The 18622-nt window shown below is 28.4% G+C and overlaps 2 protein-coding genes across 2 annotated transcripts in view; both read left to right on the plus strand.

Moving 5' to 3' along the window:
* Window positions 1-18622, plus strand: part of LOC100213469 (centromere/kinetochore protein zw10 homolog) — a 65645-nt gene that overhangs the window by 45498 nt on the left and 1525 nt on the right. Inside the window, exons 13-19 of the mRNA XM_065797984.1 lie at window positions 3956-4029; window positions 8696-8833; window positions 12804-12949; window positions 13143-13224; window positions 13457-13639; window positions 13732-13836; window positions 18370-18501. Coding sequence (XP_065654056.1) covers window positions 3956-4029; window positions 8696-8833; window positions 12804-12949; window positions 13143-13224; window positions 13457-13639; window positions 13732-13836; window positions 18370-18501 — 860 coding nt within the window. The remainder of the gene's footprint in view (window positions 1-3955; window positions 4030-8695; window positions 8834-12803; window positions 12950-13142; window positions 13225-13456; window positions 13640-13731; window positions 13837-18369; window positions 18502-18622) is intronic.
* Window positions 14339-18263, plus strand: LOC136080801 (ARL14 effector protein-like). The gene is made up of 4 exons (XM_065797986.1): window positions 14339-14409; window positions 14909-15167; window positions 18048-18098; window positions 18181-18263. The coding sequence occupies exons 1-3, from the start codon at window positions 14389-14391 to the stop codon at window positions 18071-18073; spliced, it is 306 nt and encodes a 101-aa protein (XP_065654058.1). The 5' UTR covers window positions 14339-14388; the 3' UTR covers window positions 18074-18098; window positions 18181-18263.

The raw sequence follows: 18622 nt of genomic DNA on the forward strand, positions 1-18622 counted from the left end.
GAACTTTCAGAGTTCGCTTATTTTGAGTTTAAATAAAGTGCTAAATTTGATCATTTTATTCAATACTTTGCTTATTTTAGATTTCATTAGTATGCATAATTTCAAAACTCTTGTTTTGCAAACAGATTATTTCAGCTGATTTCAAATAAGCATTTTTTTTTTTCATGATTCTTGTGCACAAAGTGTCAACAAATATTATTGGAGAAAAAAAAGTTTGTAAAAACTGAAATACACATGCACTTTTTTTTTTGTTATTTATTTTTAATTGATCTTTAAAATATTAAAAATTTTAAAATTATTCATTAAAGCACCAAACAACAACTTTAGCAGGTATAAGATTTTTTTTTTTGATGAAGAGCATTTATTCTTAACTGTTTCAAAGCTCTAGATACCTTTTTGATAGAGACTGGTTTTTCTATTAATACTTCTGGTCTCCTCACTTTAGGTGGGGTTTGCTGGGTATTTTCATTCCTATAAATCTAAGCATTGGGTACCCAATTGTTTTTTTTTTCATTCTGTTATGTTGTTATGTACATTGTAGATTTTGAATTTTTAAATATATTTTACATTTTATATATTTGCTTATATATGTATATTAGGGATGTGACTTTTTGGTAAATTTTTGGTATCTCTAGTTTCCAATATAAAAAACAGTTGAACTTTGGTTTGAAAGTAACTGAAAAGTCATTGTTTTTATTTAATTTTCGAAAAAGGTCACCCTCCATGACCCTTGATTACACACTGGCTCCCATATATCAGTGAATTTTTTTTTCTTCAAAAGTATATCAACCTGGGTCTCAAATGAACCAGAGTTGTATAGTGAATTCCAAAATTTAGAATCTTTTCTACTCAAACATTTTTTTAAAAAAATGTTGCAAACAAATTGTCATAAAAACGATGTTTTCAATTTTTAGTTAAAAATTGTTGTTTTTTGTATATAAAATTTAGGCAATTCATTTTTATTTGAAACCATTATTATTTCTAAAAAATTCACTGATATATGGGAGCCAGTGTGTAATCAAGGGTCATGGAGGGTGACTTTTTTCAAAAATTAAATAAAACCAATGACTTTTCAGTTACTTTCAAGTCAAATTTCATCTGTTTTTTGTATTGGAAATTGGAATTACCAAAAAGTCACATGCCTAATGTATACATTGTGTGGTGAATTAAATTATGTTAACTATTTTATTTGTTATTATAATTTTAGTTTAATATATTATTGTTATACATTTTAAAGATTAAAAGGATTGCTAGTAAAGTGTTTACTAATTGTGTACTAAAAATTAAGTGTTTACTAAAAGTATAAAAACTACTTTAGTAAAACTGAAGTTTATTTATGCCTAAACTCAATTTTTCTTTCTGTACATTTAAACTATACGATATTCTGTACATCTAAACTATAAAAATACTGAATACAGCATAAGCATGACTGGCTTATTATTTTTGGAAAAAATGAAGCCAAAAAAAAGTTTTAATGCAAGTTTTTAAATATTTAAATGCTTAATTACTTAAAACAAAAACATATTGATTAATAAGCTTGAGTCTACTAACAATTTAATAATATCATGAAAGTTCAATGATTAATAACTATTTTATAGTATAGTTGGCATATAAATTATATAATCTAAATAATAATGATATATTGAATCCTTTCAATGTTGATTTGGTTTTTTTTTAAAATAGTATTTTTAGAACACAATAACTGTATTTATATACATATATACATCTAGGGTTTGGGAAAACCTGGCATTTTTAGACCCGACGAGTCCGAGTCGAATCTAAGAATATTTATCAGGTTCGGGTCCGGGTCCAATGTGTCTTTTTAACTTGCAATTTTAACAATAGCATGAAAGGATTTTTTGTTCTCACGCCGATTTTTATAAATGGATTTGGTATACATTAAGGTAAATAAAACAACTTTTAGCCAGTTCAACGTCTAATGTAAATATATTATTCTATACTTTTATTGTAATCTTAAACTACCAAATATATAAAATGCATGTAAATATACTTGCAAAAATAACTCAACTCAATTAAAATACTTGCAAGTGTTTAATACAAAACAGAGAAATTATTTTTACTTAAAAAATAAAACTTTAAAAAAACTAATGCACTTAATGAATGTTCTGATAATCTAGAATGAGTTCTTGTACAGAAGTTGGATGCTACAGAAAATGTTCGTTCAGAATTTGTTGATGTTGGTTTTATCGTCATTAACGCTTGATACAATTTTTCTAAATATACAGTTCTTCTTTTAGTTTTTGAAAATAATAAAAATTCTTTTTTAATATCAGCTAATTTATCTCCGCAACTGGGCAAAATTGGACATTTTGCACTTTCTAATATTTTATGTAGTTCTCCAGTGTTAATGGTAGTGTGTTTCCTGTAGTATTTTCGTTATTTTCAGTTGAATGCCCCTGTTCATGTGTGTTTTGCTGTTCTTCATCCTCACCAAATAATCTCTTTAGTAAATCTGTTGTAAATAATTGTATTTTCTTTGAAGGCATAGTACCATTTACAAGAGAATCTAATAGCTCTTCTATTTCTTGGTTTTTACGGCTGTTTATTCGAGTTTTCATCGTCATTACTAGCTCTCTACTTAAATTACCATTGGATTCTTTTAATTTTCTTAACATAAAATCAATTGCTAATCGGACTGTCGCAAGATTAGCATTAGTGAAATACTCCCACATTTTGGAGTGATTCAACATAATGGGGCTGTAAAAAATGTCCAAGTAAAATTATGATATTTCACTTTTTTCTCAAAATAAAGAAGTAATTAATAAATGATAAGTGTTTTTTTTTTTTAAATAAGCGCTAAAAGAATTAACTTATTAACTTTAATCTTTCTAATCAAAAGTTTTTATATTAGCGAATGCTTTTAAAACGTTTGCTAATATAGAAACGTATTATATTAGCAAATCCTATAAAGCATTCGCTTATATATATAAACATTCGATTAGAAAAAATTTAAGTTATGAAGTTAATTCTTTTAGTGTATGAAGTTAATTCTTTTAGTGTGTATTCGGACATACATGGAAACATACATAAACTTGAATGTTCTCAAAACATCTAAAAAGCCATGGCCAAGTTCAACTTTAAGTTAGATTCACAAACCCTACTGCTATATTTTCTAGAAAAGGTAAGGCTCCAGCTCGATGACGCATCGCTGCCTACAAAACAAGGCAAAAAATTCAAACCATGAGACTCGCTAAGCCTTAAACCGGGTATCGGATCCGGGTATTTACCCATAGACTCGCCGAGTCTGGGTACCCGGAACCGAAAAGCCCTATATACATCTATATCTATGATATTATTTTCTAAATTATATGGTTTTGTGATGGATCTCAGCAAGGATCCAGTCAGTGAAGATTTCTTATTTTCTATGATCTTTTCCGAAATGGAGGCTTTAAAAATAAAGGTTCTGAATTATTTGTTTTTAGATTTATAAAGTTGCATGCTTGGTTGGAAAGTTGGTTAGAAAAACATGCAAAGTTGCATACAACTTGCATGTCTTTCTTACCAACTTGCATGTTTTTTTATTGTTTGTTTGTTGTTGTTTTTTTTGCATTTTTTTTTTGCCCATTTTTTTGTAATTTTTTTTTCAATTTAAAGTTTTTTTTTTTCATTATTAAAGATTTGTGATTTATATTTAACTTTTTGTAATTTGAGTTATTTTTTATTTTTATATTTTTAAAAGTTTTTTTTGATTTTATATTTATAACCAAAAAGTTGTAGATCAAAAGGGGGAAAAAAAAACATAGATAATATCTATGTTTATGTGTAATATACATGTTTGGTATATTTTATATTTAAAAAAATTTTAAGTTATTATATTTAAATAAAATGTGTAAAACTAGTAATGTCAAGGGCTGATTGACCAATTGGTTGATTGATTGTCAGTCGATGTACTGAAGCTATTTAAGTCATAAATATTTTTAATTTTGTGTATTAGGTTTTATCTTGCCTGGTTCGTCAATCCTAACGAATTATGTAAAGGATATCAATGTTCACTTTGCAAATAAAATGGTAAAAAATATGTTACATATTTTATAATATTACTTTGTGTAGAAATATTTTGTACTTATTAAAACATAAAAATATGACAAAAAATGACAAAATAATTACTTTGGTGTTATTTCTTTTCAAACTTTCTCTTAACTCTCTCTTTTAATCAATATTATTCTTTATATTTTTAAAGTTTTTTTTTTTATAATATAATTTATAATTTTTATATTTAAAAAATCTTTATACCTTCAAAACAAGCTTTTTTATTTACTATTTATTTATAGTTATAGGTATTATCTACTAAAATAATTATTACTTAAAGTATAAGTAAATAAAAAGTGGTATGTATAAGTAAATAAAAATTAGACATTTAACATCTTTACTTCCAACAAAGCTGCAAGCAACCACTGTTAGAGTTGGAAGTTACTGGAGTTTTTTCTGAGTTAAAGTTCACCAGTCACTAAGAGCCCCATGCTGTAACAGAAGAGATATATTTTTCAAGCTTAAATGCTCTCATTAAGCAATCAGAGAGTGTTGGCTTCTTATCAAGACAAGAATAAATGGTAGTATCATCAGCGAACAATGCCACCTTAAATGTGAGAATTTCTGAGAGATTGTTAATGTAAATTAAAAAAGTATAGAGCAAAGATAGAACAGTGATTATGCTTTTCTGGATATTTCCAGAATTTGGGATATCCTTTTTTCAGCTTTTAGTTTTTCCGGATATCCAAAACATTTTCTATACATACAAGTTTAGGTATAATTTTTGTGATATATTTGTTTTTTAGACTTTTTTACTCATCACTCATAGAAAAATAAAGATAAGTTTGAGAAAAAATTAGAAATAACTCAGCTAAAAGCAAAATAAGCAGCCGTGGCACAGTGGTAGTGCTCAGAAACAAAGGATCCGTGGTTCAAAGCCCACCTCTGGGCAAGTTTTGCGACATGGGTTAGGAAGGAGGCATGAACTTCCAATTAAATGGAATACTAAACTTCCAATTAGATGAAGAAAAAAAAAGACCGCAAGGGTTTTATGGGGTATCTAAATAAATTAAAAACAAAACAATAAAAACAAATTTAAGAGAAAAATAAAGGAAATTGTTATTTTTCGGATTATTTTTCAGATTTTTTCTGGATATTTAACCCAAACAATTTTCCGGATTTTAAAAATAAGACCTGGATGATCTATGATAGAACCTTGATGAACCCTTGAAGTTCCAGGGTAAAGCTGTCCATCAAGGACAACTTTTATACTACAATTGGTAAAAAAGGATTCAATAATTTTAAAGATATTATCCGATGCATCTTAAGAAAAGAGTTTATGAAGAAGACCAACATGCCAAACTTTATCAAAGGCTTTAGCAAGGTTGGGAGGGGTAGCCCTAACCTCCACACATCTATCTAATGCACGATAAAACCTATCTGTTATTACCATTAACAAATCAGTATTAGAACAAGAAGATCAAAATCCATATTGATGATCAGAAAGTAAGTTATTAGATTCAAGATGAGAGATTAAGTGTTTGTTAATTAAAAATTCAAAAACCTTGCTTATGATAGTAAGAAGACTAATGGGACGGTAGTTAGACAAATCAGATCGCTCTCCAGAATTTTAGAAAATAGGAATAACAGATGCCGCTTTCCAACAGGCTGGAAAACAAGACTCTGATAAGCACTTCTTAAATAGTTTTGAAAGTATAAACAACAGCTCCAGATAACACTTCTACAAGACTATAACAGGTATATTGTTTGGACCACAAGCTGTAGAAGAGTCTATACAGGAAATCACTTTAGATACAGAAGCTGGAGTGATACGAATTTCAAGCCATGGATCAACCTGTTTGTCAACTGTATCAGGTAGGATGTGAATAATGGAATCATGAAATGAGATTGATGAAAAGTTTTTAGCAAATAATTCAGCTTTTTATTTAGGTAAGATAATAAACTTTGAACCATGCAAGAGAGGTGGAGTAACAGATTAGCCCTTATTATAGATACTGTTAAAGATTCTCCAGAAGTCTCTGGAGCCAATTTTTTTATATGAAATATGAGATTTTGTGACCGGAGAATAGCAGGCTTTGGCATTCGATAAAACCTTTTTACAATGGCAAAATGGTTTTATCTAGCAATTGTAAACATGTCTGTTTTCTAGAGAATTGTTTTGGTGATAAATATGCAAATAAAGTAATGGTTACGATTGGAAATTGCAGCAGCACAATGAGAGAAAAATCACGGAGAAGAGTGAGGCTTGACTTAGAATTATTGAGAGAAAATAAAAGATTCCATACCAGCCTGAATCCAAAAAGTTACATAAGAAGCACATTTGTCAGCAGAAAGACAAAAGGTTTCTACCTAAGGGCCATCACAAAAAAAATGGCAAGAAGAGTCCCAGTTGGCTTTAAGGTATTTGTAAAAGGTTTGATGATAGGAGGATTCTGATGATGAAGTAGAATGAGATAACAGTTTTAAAGAGATCAAACCGTAATTAGAAGCACTTTAGAGTTAATGTAGAAAAACTGAACACTGGCTAGGATCAGAAACAAGACATAAGTCAAGTGGAGAAGGTAAATGATTCGGATTGTCTGGAAAGCCAGTTGGAAAGTTGACTATTTGTGTTATAGGTTGAAAAAGGCAAAAGTTTTAGGCTCTAAAACCTGCAGAGTCACTGACACTAGAACCAAGCCATTCAGTGTGATTAAATTAACATTAAAATCACCAACAATAATGATATTAGCTGAAGGATAAAGAGAATGGACTTGATCAACTTGATCAGAAATAACTTTGAAAAGATTGCAATTTTGAAATGAAGGAGAGCAATATTGAACAAAAAGAAAGGTGATGAAGTGAAGTGGTGCTAAACGAAAGCATATAAAAAAATAGTCTGTGGATTCAAATCTAGTTTCCTGACAAATGGGTTAGTTCTTACAAATGTGAATGCTCAGGCCAAGCACGTGATTATTGGAGTTTTTAGGAATTAAAGTAAGATAACCATTAATACTAAGTTCACAAGATGAGACAGCTGAACTCAAATTAATTTTGCAAAGAGCAAGTAGGTCTGGTGAACTTTGCAAGAGATAAGACTCAACAGAAGAAAAGTTACTTTGAAGACCATGAATATCAGTGAATAATAGATTTAGAGAACATGGTGATGACAATGGTTTTTTGTGTTTTATAGTTTTTGGTACTTTAGTCATTTTTGAATTTGTTAAATAATTTGACTTGAAGCATAGATAGTACTCAGTACGCTGTTTAATAGCTCTCAGTACTTAGTACTCAGTAAACTATTTAATAGTCCAACCAGTTGCCTCCCTACTATTAATCAATCCTAAGCCATAACAAAGGGCTTCAAATATGGTTTTGACAATACACACCAAAATTATAAACACCATCCATGCGGAACATTACACTGCTATTACTCTGATACTTTACAGCTGTTGATGGAATCAGCTTCTTTGAGAGCTACCACAGCATTCTGGAAACTACCAGCCAGCCTCAGAGCCATAAAACTAAGTTTTAGAGCTGCGCCCTCATTAGGAGATATTAGAATGAGCTGCAGTATCATAAAAACAGTGACACACGCAAAACCCATTCATTGAGCCAAAAAGATCCAGTGTTCATCATCCTAAACTGTAAGCAATCTATTATAAATACGTCTACGCCAGCCTAATAGATGAAAAAGGAGTGAGAAGCTGGTCAACAAATAGAATCTGTTTACCCCTTAAGTCTTTGCCTAAGAGGCCTTCTACAATATAGTGGCCAGATGCATTCAACGTCTGCCCACGATAAGTATTTTTATCGAGACACCTAGCCTTTACTTATCTTAGGCTTTATTATTACTTATCTTAGCCTTCTCCTTATCTAGCCTTTACTCAATCGAGAGCCCTGATGTGGGGGGGGGGGGGTTAAGTCAGAGTTGGCTTCCCTTAGCCTTTGCCTTAAAAAGTGTATTCTAAGGCAGCTGGACATAAAGCAGGTTGTACTGGGTTACATATTACCAGTAGCTTAATAACCTGACCTGACATTAAATTATAATTATTATTATTTACTTTATACTTACTTATTTGCACAGAATTTTAAGAATTTTTTTTTCAGAATTACTATTAAAATTATTATTATTAAAAGTATATACAAAATACTATTTGTATTTTGTACATTTTTTTTTCATTACTAGCCAAACCTGTTTGTTTATAATGTAGTTATTTAAATAAAATGTTGATAATAACAAAATAAAAGGATTTATGCACACAATATTACATTGAAAATTTTTTATTATGTTTGTACTTTTTTATAAATGATAGTTATAATTTATAGTTAAGTTATAAAATACCTCCTTATCCAAACTATCTATGTAATGTACAACGTTATTTCCATCGCTAGCCAAACCTACCTGCTAATAATATAGTTATTTTTAATGTCAAAATAATCTGCATAATTCACTAAGTAATATTTCAAAAACCTACTATCTTTTCCTATTTTCACTCAGTTGTTCTTGGAACATATCCATTGAACATAAAATAACCATTGAAATCCCTTGGTTTAAATTGATTTAAAAACCATAGTTCAACTGGGCTACTTAGAATGCTTTTGGTTTATAATAAAATTTTAGGGGTTACGCATAGAGCTCCCATAAATTATTCTGTAAGAATCATATATATCTTTTTTATAATTCAGTATTATTTTTATCTAGTGTCAAGATATATTGTCAGAAGCACGGGATTTAATGTTGATTGACATTCATAATATGATTCAAGTATCACCAAGCTGTGATCGTGCTGCGATCTCTATATCTGAAAATGAACAGCTGGATAAAAAAATAAAGAATATGGTAAGTCTCAAGAGTATAAATGACTTAATTGATTTTATGTTTTTATAGTACTTTTATTGCTGTATTTCTGTAATTATAATGGGCACAAATACTTTAAATTTGTATTTTAAACTCATTGATTTTTTAATCTCAGAGAATTAATTTTTTTCATAATAAACTATTTTCCACATCTTTCAAGGTTTTTTATCTATAACAAAGGTCAAGTTAAAACAATTAAAAAATGTTGGTGAAGTTGTAAAGCAGTCATTTTTCTTTATCAGATGGTCCCATTTTTATGGTCCCATTTTTGGAAAAGTATTATTTTTATACTGTTTTATAACTTGGGTATCTTGCTGTTTTGAAATATTATTATGAGAAACTTATCAAATAAAGATTGCTTATGTATATAACTAGTTTTTAGATAGCTGCTTTTAGGTTCCTGTTGTTGCAGGAATTTTATCAATTTTGAAAGCAGACTATTAGTACCAGTGCTTTTTAAGTAAATTATTTACATTTTTGAAGCATAGTAGTAATTGTAGATTTTGTTTGTTCTATGTGGAAGATTCTGAGTTCTTTGTGGTAAATTCTGATTCTATTTGGTTGATTCTGAGTTCTATGTGGTAGATTTTGTTTGTTCTATGTGGTAGATTTTGAATGTTTCCATATTATTTTAAATTACTTAAAATATTCAACTAAAAAATAGTAACAGAAAAAGTTTGGTAAACTTTTATCTTTATTTGTCATTAAAATATTTCTTTTTGTAGAAATATTTTTTTAATGTTATAAGAAGAATTAAATTGCTACAAATTATATAAATCAAGCAGAACATAAATATATGAAAATAGGTATATATATATATATATATATATATATATATATATATATATATATATATATATATATATATATATATGTATATATATATATATATGTATATATATATATATATATATATATTTATATATATATATATATTTATATATATATATATATATATATATATATATAAATATCATAAATATATGACTTAATAAAAGCCATTGATATGTTAAGTGCAATGGTTCTTTCTTCATTGTTTTCACTAAGGTAAACCTCATAGTTGTTATAATCAACAATCACTAGAAAAAGAGCATTTAAATCTAAATTGATTGTCTGAAGATTCAAGATAAAATAATTTTTTTCAAAATAAAGCCTTTAGTACTATTAAATAACAAAAAAATTAAAAAGAGATATGGCATATGCTTTTTTCCAATAGGCAAAAGAATAAAATTTAGATTTTGTTAAATAGCTTTTAGTAAAACGGAGATTTCTTGAAAACATTTCGCAAATGTGACAATGTTGAAAAGAATTAACTTTATCAATCATGGAAGAACCAAATTAAAAGAATTAACTGTTTGTTGAGGGTGTTAAAATAAATCTTAGTTGTTTTCAAAAGATGAATGTCCTTTGTGATCAGTTCTGCGTTATCTTTACCAGAGTAAAAAAGATCTTACCCACTCTTTAACTTACCCACTCATAAGAAATGGATTAAATTTGTCTTGATGACACTAATTAAGATTTTTTTAAAATCTTAAGGTGAGTTTCCACTCATCCGTTTTTCTACGAGAACGGGAAAGGGAATGGAAAAATAATCAAGTGAGCATGCGCAGTTTTCCTTTGGACAAATAAAAACTTTTATTACGCATGCTCACGTGATTATTTTTTCCTTTCCTTGCCCTTTCCCGTTAAAAAATGGATGAGTAGAAACTCGCCTTTAGAAGTTTAACTTCTGAAACCAAATACAAGATAAGGTATTCACACAAGGTACCATGGCATGTGCTCATGTTGTGACCATAACTTCTTAGAAGAGAAAGTATCAATTATTTTTATTATATTTTTAAATACTTTTATATTTTAAATATAGTCATTTAATTATATTTTTAATATATGTTCACATATTAATCTAGTTAATCTAAAGTGTAATTAAATATTATTAATTAAAAATAATTCATAACACAATCGCAATAAGCACTACATAAAATCGAATAGCTAATACTATAATCTAATTCATTTCTAAAATATTATTCCAATTCATTTTCCTTTCAAGAATTTAACGACTCTCATTTCTTGGTCTTTGTTCTTCTTGTTATTTTTTGAAGCTTCTCAGCCACTAATAGTTTTTTTCATAGCAAATCATAAATTTTTTAGCCACTGGTAGTAGATCCTGGTAATTGTTTGTCAATATACGCTACATACCAAAACAGGGAATGAAAACTGTTACATACGTGAATGTATTATCAGTTGTTGTTTTTTTATCTGTTGACTTAAAAGCATAAAAGCTTCATGTTAAAACTTTCGCACTAAACCCCAGATTTAGATGAAAAGTTTTAGTAAGAAAAACTGTATTCCTTATCAACTGTCATTAGCTCATGACGAACTTGTTTTGGTTGGTAAAAATATACCAAGCAGTCCAGCACTTACACAAAGGCAACCAGACATTTTAAGTTTAGGCAATAAAACACTATAAAGTCTATTTTGAAATTTTGCAACTGATACTAAAAAACAAATTAGAAGTCACAAAAAAATATGTCAAAAGATGACATAAGAAAAGTAATAGTTTAAATGTCATTCGTTTATTCAGGTTTTAACCATTCGATGAACTTTCCTAAGGTTTAACAGCATCTAATACTTTTGCATTAGATTCTAAATCTAAAACGAAGAAACATTTATCATTTAATTGCATAAAATAGTTTTTATTAGGATGGAATTGTGTATAGATATGATACTTTATATAAACTATGCAAGAGGCAAATTTTTGCAATGTTTATATATTTGTGTCTTAAGATGGCTAGTGGTTTCCCCTATATTACAGGAGTTATATCCTGTGCACAAGAATTTATAGACCACGAACAATTTTATGTCTATAACATCTTTAGATGAAAAGAGTTTTAAAATTTTTAGTGAAATATTAATTTTAGAGTTAACGATAATATTTTACAAATGAATTTCATCTTGTTTAGTTGAATGATGATTTTGATTTGAGGATTCTTTTCATATTAAAAGTATTAATAATAATACATTTACAATAACTAAGCTCTATGTTTTATTTACACATTAGTTATATGTTTGATATAAAATAATATATTTTCTTTTTAATGTTATACTCTCTTTAAAAATAATATACGATAAATGAACACAATAACTAAATAGTTTACTTATTTTATTATTAAACAATAAAGTTAAATATTTAAAACAGTAAATAAAATCAACTAAAATCTGAAATTGCTACAGGTATGACTTTCTAATTTAATTTAATTTAATCAAAATAGAAAGCTTTGTATGTATTAAGCTGCTTGTAATTCTTTCACAGTTCTCGTAGCTGCTTGTAATTCTTTCACAGTTCGTCATTTGATTTAGACAGTAGTTGATTAATTTTTTCAACATATGTCTACACATGAGCTACAATGTTCCGCCATGTCCCAGATAATAGAATAAATTTTTTTAAAACATGGTAAGATGGTAATTCTCAGTCATGTTACATGCAAAAAGGTAAAATATGATACCATAATCATTAAGATCCATGGGAAATTTATTGAAACCCATGAAGTTGGGATCTATGAGGTAAACTATGAGGTAAACTATGAGGTAAACTATGAGGTAACTATGAAGACTTATGAGGTGTTTATGAAACACACGGGGTGTAACATGACCAATGAATTAAAATCATGGTTTAACCATGGAGCCCAATAGAATTCTATTGGTTTTCTATGATTCCCAAAAATTCCCATGGAATGTTTCTGTAAGGAACTTCATCTCGAAAATCACTAGTTTGTTGCTTAGATTTTGTTACTTTTTACAATAAGGTTTTTATTTGTTTATACAAAGAAACATAGAATGTTGAAAAAACCAAAAAAAAAAAACTTAATTAAAAAGAAAATGTATTCAAAAATGCACTGGGTTGACATTAAAATACACAATATAGAGTATATTATACTTTATAATACTTTTCCAGCTATTAGGTCTTGATTCAATACAAGATGAATTTTTAAGTGTTGATGTGTTTGCATTTCCTATTTGCTACATAAGCGAAAGTGTTCAGAAGCTTGTTGATTTTATTTATGCGCAGATGGTTAAAGCAACAGAATCACAATATTCTATGTAAGTGTTTTTTTGTTTGTTTTGTTTTTTTTATATCCTATGCAAATGTTGTTTGCTATGTCCTATATAATTGTTGTTTGTAATGTTCTAATGTTTGTAATGTTCTGTAAGTGTTAATTGAAATATCCTATGCAAGTGTTGTTCGTACTGAAAAATTTAAATTTTTGTTAAAAAACTTTAATTTTGTTTCTAGTGCTTCAAAAATATTCTACTCTTGCCGCGATATTTTTGAATTATATGTCAATGTTGTTCCTATCTATCATAAAGAAAGTTTGGTATATCTTTTAATATCCTTGTTACAATTTATTTTAGCCATTTATATGTTGTTGTTTTTTTCTAATTTATCTGCAAAAAACTGCAAAAATTGCTTTATGTATCATTCTTATTGTATAAAATATACATGTATATTTTTTTTGTGTTTATGCTTGTAAAAACGCGCACACGCACAAAAAAACGCTTCTAAACGCAAATCATCATAAACAATTACAAGAATCATTTTACGTATAGAAACTTCCTCAATTGGCCGCTCTACACTACAACAATTGTATGTATCTTTCCCATCATTGCATCACGCTTGGACATCAATTTAGAAGTAGTTTGCCCGGACATCTACAAAGCGCTCTTACGACGTTCATCGATTATGTTCCAGTTTTGAGGAGATGTGGCACCAGATGTTTTACAGAACAAATTGTATGCAAATTAAACTAAAAATAAATTTAATAATCTATAAATAACATTAATCTATAGACAACAATTTTTATGAATTTTTGTTTAATACATAGAGAAGTCAGCAGCAGGATTTAATGGCAGCATTAGACGCTTGTAACAGTTTTGTTAATTGTGTTTCTAATGGAAGTGTTGAGACTATACAAAGAGCTATTAATCAGGTGTGAACACCAAGTTTCTATTATTGATTTAAACAAATGGGTAATTCCGCATCAAATCACCCAAAATTTAGAAAGTTTTGAACCATGGTTCTTCAAATTTTTTAAAAACCTCTTTGGCTGTTGCATCTTAAAAAGAAAAGTTAACATATAAAATTTTAGCTAAAAATGTTGAGAGGTTGACAAGATACTGCAATTTTAATACTGACCTGGTTTCCTAAAATGACCCGGTTTTCATAACACTCTGAAAAAACATTTTTCTTAAAATAATAAGAAATAAAAATGGCAAAAACATGAAAATAAACATATATAATGTTTTTTTGATGCTGAATTCAATAAATGTACTTAAAATGCTAAAATATAAAAGGAACATGCTTAAAAATTAATAAAACAACTAGTTTCTATAAAACAACTTTGGGACCCAATATCTCAAAAAAAACCCCATCAGAAAAAAATTTTTTTTGCTGTTAATATTTTCAGCTGTTTATAATCTTACTAGGCACAAGAAATCTAACTGGAAAAACGACTGAAACATACGGAACTTTAATTTCAAAGATGTATCAAATTTTCAATAAGGTATTTTAAAAAACTTTCAAATAGAATACTGTAAAATATTATATTTAGTTACTTAGTTAATTAGAAGACTCCTTAAAAAAAACAAACAATTTTGTTATATTTAACGAAGTCTAATTATATGATAACTTAGTTATTTGAACTTAACAACTGAAAAAAACATCCTGTTTTGTTTTATATAAAAACTGAATTAGTGTGATATGGATGTGCATTTGTTTTTAAAATTTTGACAACTTTTGTAAAAGTTTATAATAACTAGTTTATAAAAAGTTCAGTTAAAAAACAGCATTCGTAAATTTTATTTAAATTTTAACAAATTAACAATTTGATATATATATAAATTGTATATATATATGAATATATCTATAAAGAAAATTAACAATATCTATCAGTGTAAAAAATTATACAACAGTGGGATTCTGAAAAGGTTTGAATTATTTCTATATTAAATTTTTTTTTTTACTAAAAATTAAGTAGGAAAAAAGAATTCTCTTTTTTTTAGGAAATACGTTTATTCAAAGTAGTTTATTATAAGATGTGTTCTATTGGGTTAATGACATCAGATGCATGCAAAGGCCAACAAGATGTTATTGGAACTTTAAGCAACGAAGAAAAAATAGCTATATCATTACGTTGTAACATTGAACTATCAAACATAACAACATTATGTGAAAAACATGCTACAAATTATTTGAAAATGTATCCTATATGGCAGAAAGCATGCTGTGATCCATTCAAAAAACATACAAAGAAAATTACAAGTAAGTAAAAGTGGAATTTAAGTATTTTAATATATATATTTTTTTAATTTGTGTTTTCCAAAACATAAACAATGTTTTGAATAATTGTGCAGATAAGCTATATACAACTATACATACAATTATACTATATACAAAATACATAAAGCTATATGCAATTATATATACAATTCGATTACTTTTAAAAAATCTTAGAGTAGTTACGATAAATGAGTCACAAGACATGATGAGAAGTAGCTTAAATATTGCTCCTGGGAAGAAACTTTGCAAACCCTGTAAGCAAAAGATTGCCAAAAAAGCAGATCTTAAAGAAGAGAAGCAAAGTCAGGGTGAACAAGATGAAAATTTTATAATATCATCATTCAAATCAAAAAGACAGGAGATCAATGACGAACTTGAAAATTTTAATATATCTCCTCTAAAATCTCATTCAAAGTCATCAAAACATATACTCTCAGAAGGAAAGCGAAAAGTTGCGCGCATCAACGAAATGGTAAGTAACCTTACTAGAAAAACTGAAAGTCAATTCAATGTTCCCTCAAAACTGTGTTATGAACCAAATGACATTAAAAAGAAGGCTGAAAACTTTGATGAAATTATGAGCTTGATAAAAGAAAAAATTCTGTTCTGACAAAAGGACTATTGTTCAACTTCTAACACTGGCACCCCCAAGTTGGTCAATATTAGAAGTACAAAATAACTTTGCAGTTACAGAATACCAAGCAAAAAAGGCTAGACAACTTTTTAATAAAAAAGGATTGTTGGCTATCTCACCTTTGTATAAAGGGAAAGTCTTACAAAAAGAAATAGAAGATTCTGTTAAACTTTTTTATGATTCAAGTGATTTATGTAGAACTATGCCTGGAAAAAAAGATTATGTTAGCATTCAAAAGAACGTCCATAAACAAAAAAAACTGCTTTTGTGTAATTTAAAGGAACTATATTTATTATACAAAGAAAACAATCCAGAAATACAAATAAGTTACTCAAAATTTGCTTCACTTAGACCAAACTGGTGCATTTTGCCAGGTGCAAGTGGTACACATTCTGTTTGTGTTTGTTCTTATCACCAAAATGCCATTTTAATAGTAGATGCTTTAAATATTGGACTAAAGTATAAGGACTTACTTTCAAAAACTGTTTGCTCAGTAGAAAACAAAGAATGCATGCTTGCACAGTGTGATGATTGTCCTGGTAAAGAACCCCTCACCAAATATTTGTATGAGATTTTTGGAGAATACGAAGATGATTTTGAGATACACTACAAGCAATGGCAAACTACTGACCGTGCAACACTATTAAGTTTAACAGCTGATGTTCCAACGTTTGTTGAACTATTAGCACCTTGTTTTGAAAAGCTACAAGCTCATTATTTTATTGCTCACTCTCAATCACAGTACCTTAACCAACTGAAACAATATATGGATCAATCAAACATTATCATTATTGGCGACTTTGCTGAAAACTATGCTTTTGTTGTCCAAGATGAAATACAGAGCTATCATTGGAACACCCAACAATGTTCTTTACATCCATTAGTCATATACTATAAAGATGATAAAGGTGAACTGAAACATATTTCTTACTGTTTTATATCAGATGACATTATACATGATGTAACTTATGTGTACAAAATATTCCAACTAATCATACCAATATTAAAAATAGAATTTTCCAATCTGTCCAAATTACATTTATTCACTGATGGTTGCGCAGGACAGTACAAAAATTGTAAAAGCTTTTACAATCTATGCCAACTAGAGAGCGAATTTTGCCTTAAAATTGAATGGAACTTTTTTGCCACGTCCCACGGAAAGTCACCATGCGATAGGATTGGTGGTACTGTAAAAAGATTAACAGCACAAGAAAGTTTATAACGACCGTACAGAAACCAAGTTCTCACATCAGAAGCTAAGTATGAATTTTGTATTGATAAAATCAAAGTTGTTAACTTCATTTACATAAAGGGATTGGACTTACAATTGCAACGTGAAGAGCAAAAAGAAAGGTACACTGGTTTAACAACTCTACCTGGTACTCGTAGCTTTCATCAATTTATACATCTTGGAGATAACAAGGTTGGGGCAAAGAGGTGTAGTACAGACACTAATTATACAATAATCCACAATCTTAAAAAGAAACAAGACATATCTCAACTTGATACTGTCACTTTAGGTTGTTATGTCGCTGTAGTCTGTGATGATAAGTGGTGGATCGGCATTGTAACTAAAACCAACTTAGAAGAAGTTGATGCTAAAGTTAAGTTTCTTCATCCAAATGATCCATCAATCTGTTTTAACTGGCCTGAAAGAGACGACTACTGTTTTATTCCAAACACCAACATATTGAAAAAACTATCTGTTCCACAAGTTTGCTCTAGTTCTGGTAGAAACTATGTGTTTGAAAATGCTGAAATAGAGGAAGTACAAGTAAAATGGGAGCAATATTGTAAACTATTACAAACACAGTCAAAATAACTTTCATCTTTGATACCTTTAAAAATCTTGTATATTTAAGTAACTTTTTAAAGCACGATTAACTTTATTTTATTTACAAATATTTTTTGGGAATTTCTTGAAAAAGTAATACATCTTTGAAATTAAAGTTCCGTATGTTTTAGTTGTTTTTCCAGTTAGATTTTTTGTGCCTAGTAAGACTATAAACAGCTGAAAATATTAACAGCAAAAAAAAAATTTTTGATGGGAGTGTTTCGAGATATTGGGCCCCAAAGTTGGTTTATAGAAACTAGTTGTTTTATTAATTTTAATGCATGTTCTTTTTATATTTGAGCATTTTAAGTACATTTATTGAATTCAGCATCAAATAAACATTATATATGTTCATTTTCATGTTTTTGCCATTTTTATTTCTTATTATTTTAAGGAAGATGTTTTTTCAGAGTGTTATGAAAACCGGGTCATTTTGGGAAACCAGGTCAGTATTAAAATTGCAGTATCTTGTCAACCGCTAAACTTTTTTAGCTGAAATTTTGCATGCAATATTTTTTTATAATTAGGAATAATGTGTCAAAATATAACACAAAAGGAAGACTCATGGTTCAATGGACTGGGTGATTTGATGTGGAATTGCCCAAATGGTATACTTTTTTTTACCAACCATTAGCCCCAGCACTGTTTATACAAAAAAATAATGGTATGAGCAGATGTGGTGCTAGAAATTTTCAGTTGAGTTTTAAAATTTATAGGTGCTGCATGTGCTCACAAGACTTTCGAAAGTATGGTACGGTGTCCTTCCCATTACCTTTTTCAAAAAGACTCTAGCAATTTTGTTCGATTCTGTTCTTGAAAATATTATATCTTCTGTTTTGAAGCTTGAGGTATTTATACAATTAATTTTTTTTAATAATATATTAATTAGTTTCTGAATAATAAAATAATTATTTATCTTTGTAATAAATTTAAAATTACTATTTGTTTGGTTTATTCAAGTATTTCTAA

Source organism: Hydra vulgaris, chromosome 05, assembly GCF_038396675.1.
Source record: "Hydra vulgaris chromosome 05, alternate assembly HydraT2T_AEP".
NCBI lineage: Eukaryota > Metazoa > Cnidaria > Hydrozoa > Anthoathecata > Hydridae > Hydra > Hydra vulgaris.

What these genes read in the sequence shown, in the direction of transcription:
- LOC136080801 (XM_065797986.1), top strand. Translation starts at nt 14,389, where the DNA reads ATGTATCAAATTTTCAATAAG. An exon ending in TGTATCAAATTTTCAATAAG is followed by an intron (nt 14,410 to 14,908) that starts GTATTTTAAAAA and finishes TCTTTTTTTTAG; the next exon opens with GAAATACGTTTATTCAAAGT. An exon ending in ACATACAAAGAAAATTACAA is followed by an intron (nt 15,168 to 18,047) that starts GTAAGTAAAAGT and finishes TATTATTTTAAG; the next exon opens with GAAGATGTTTTTTCAGAGTG.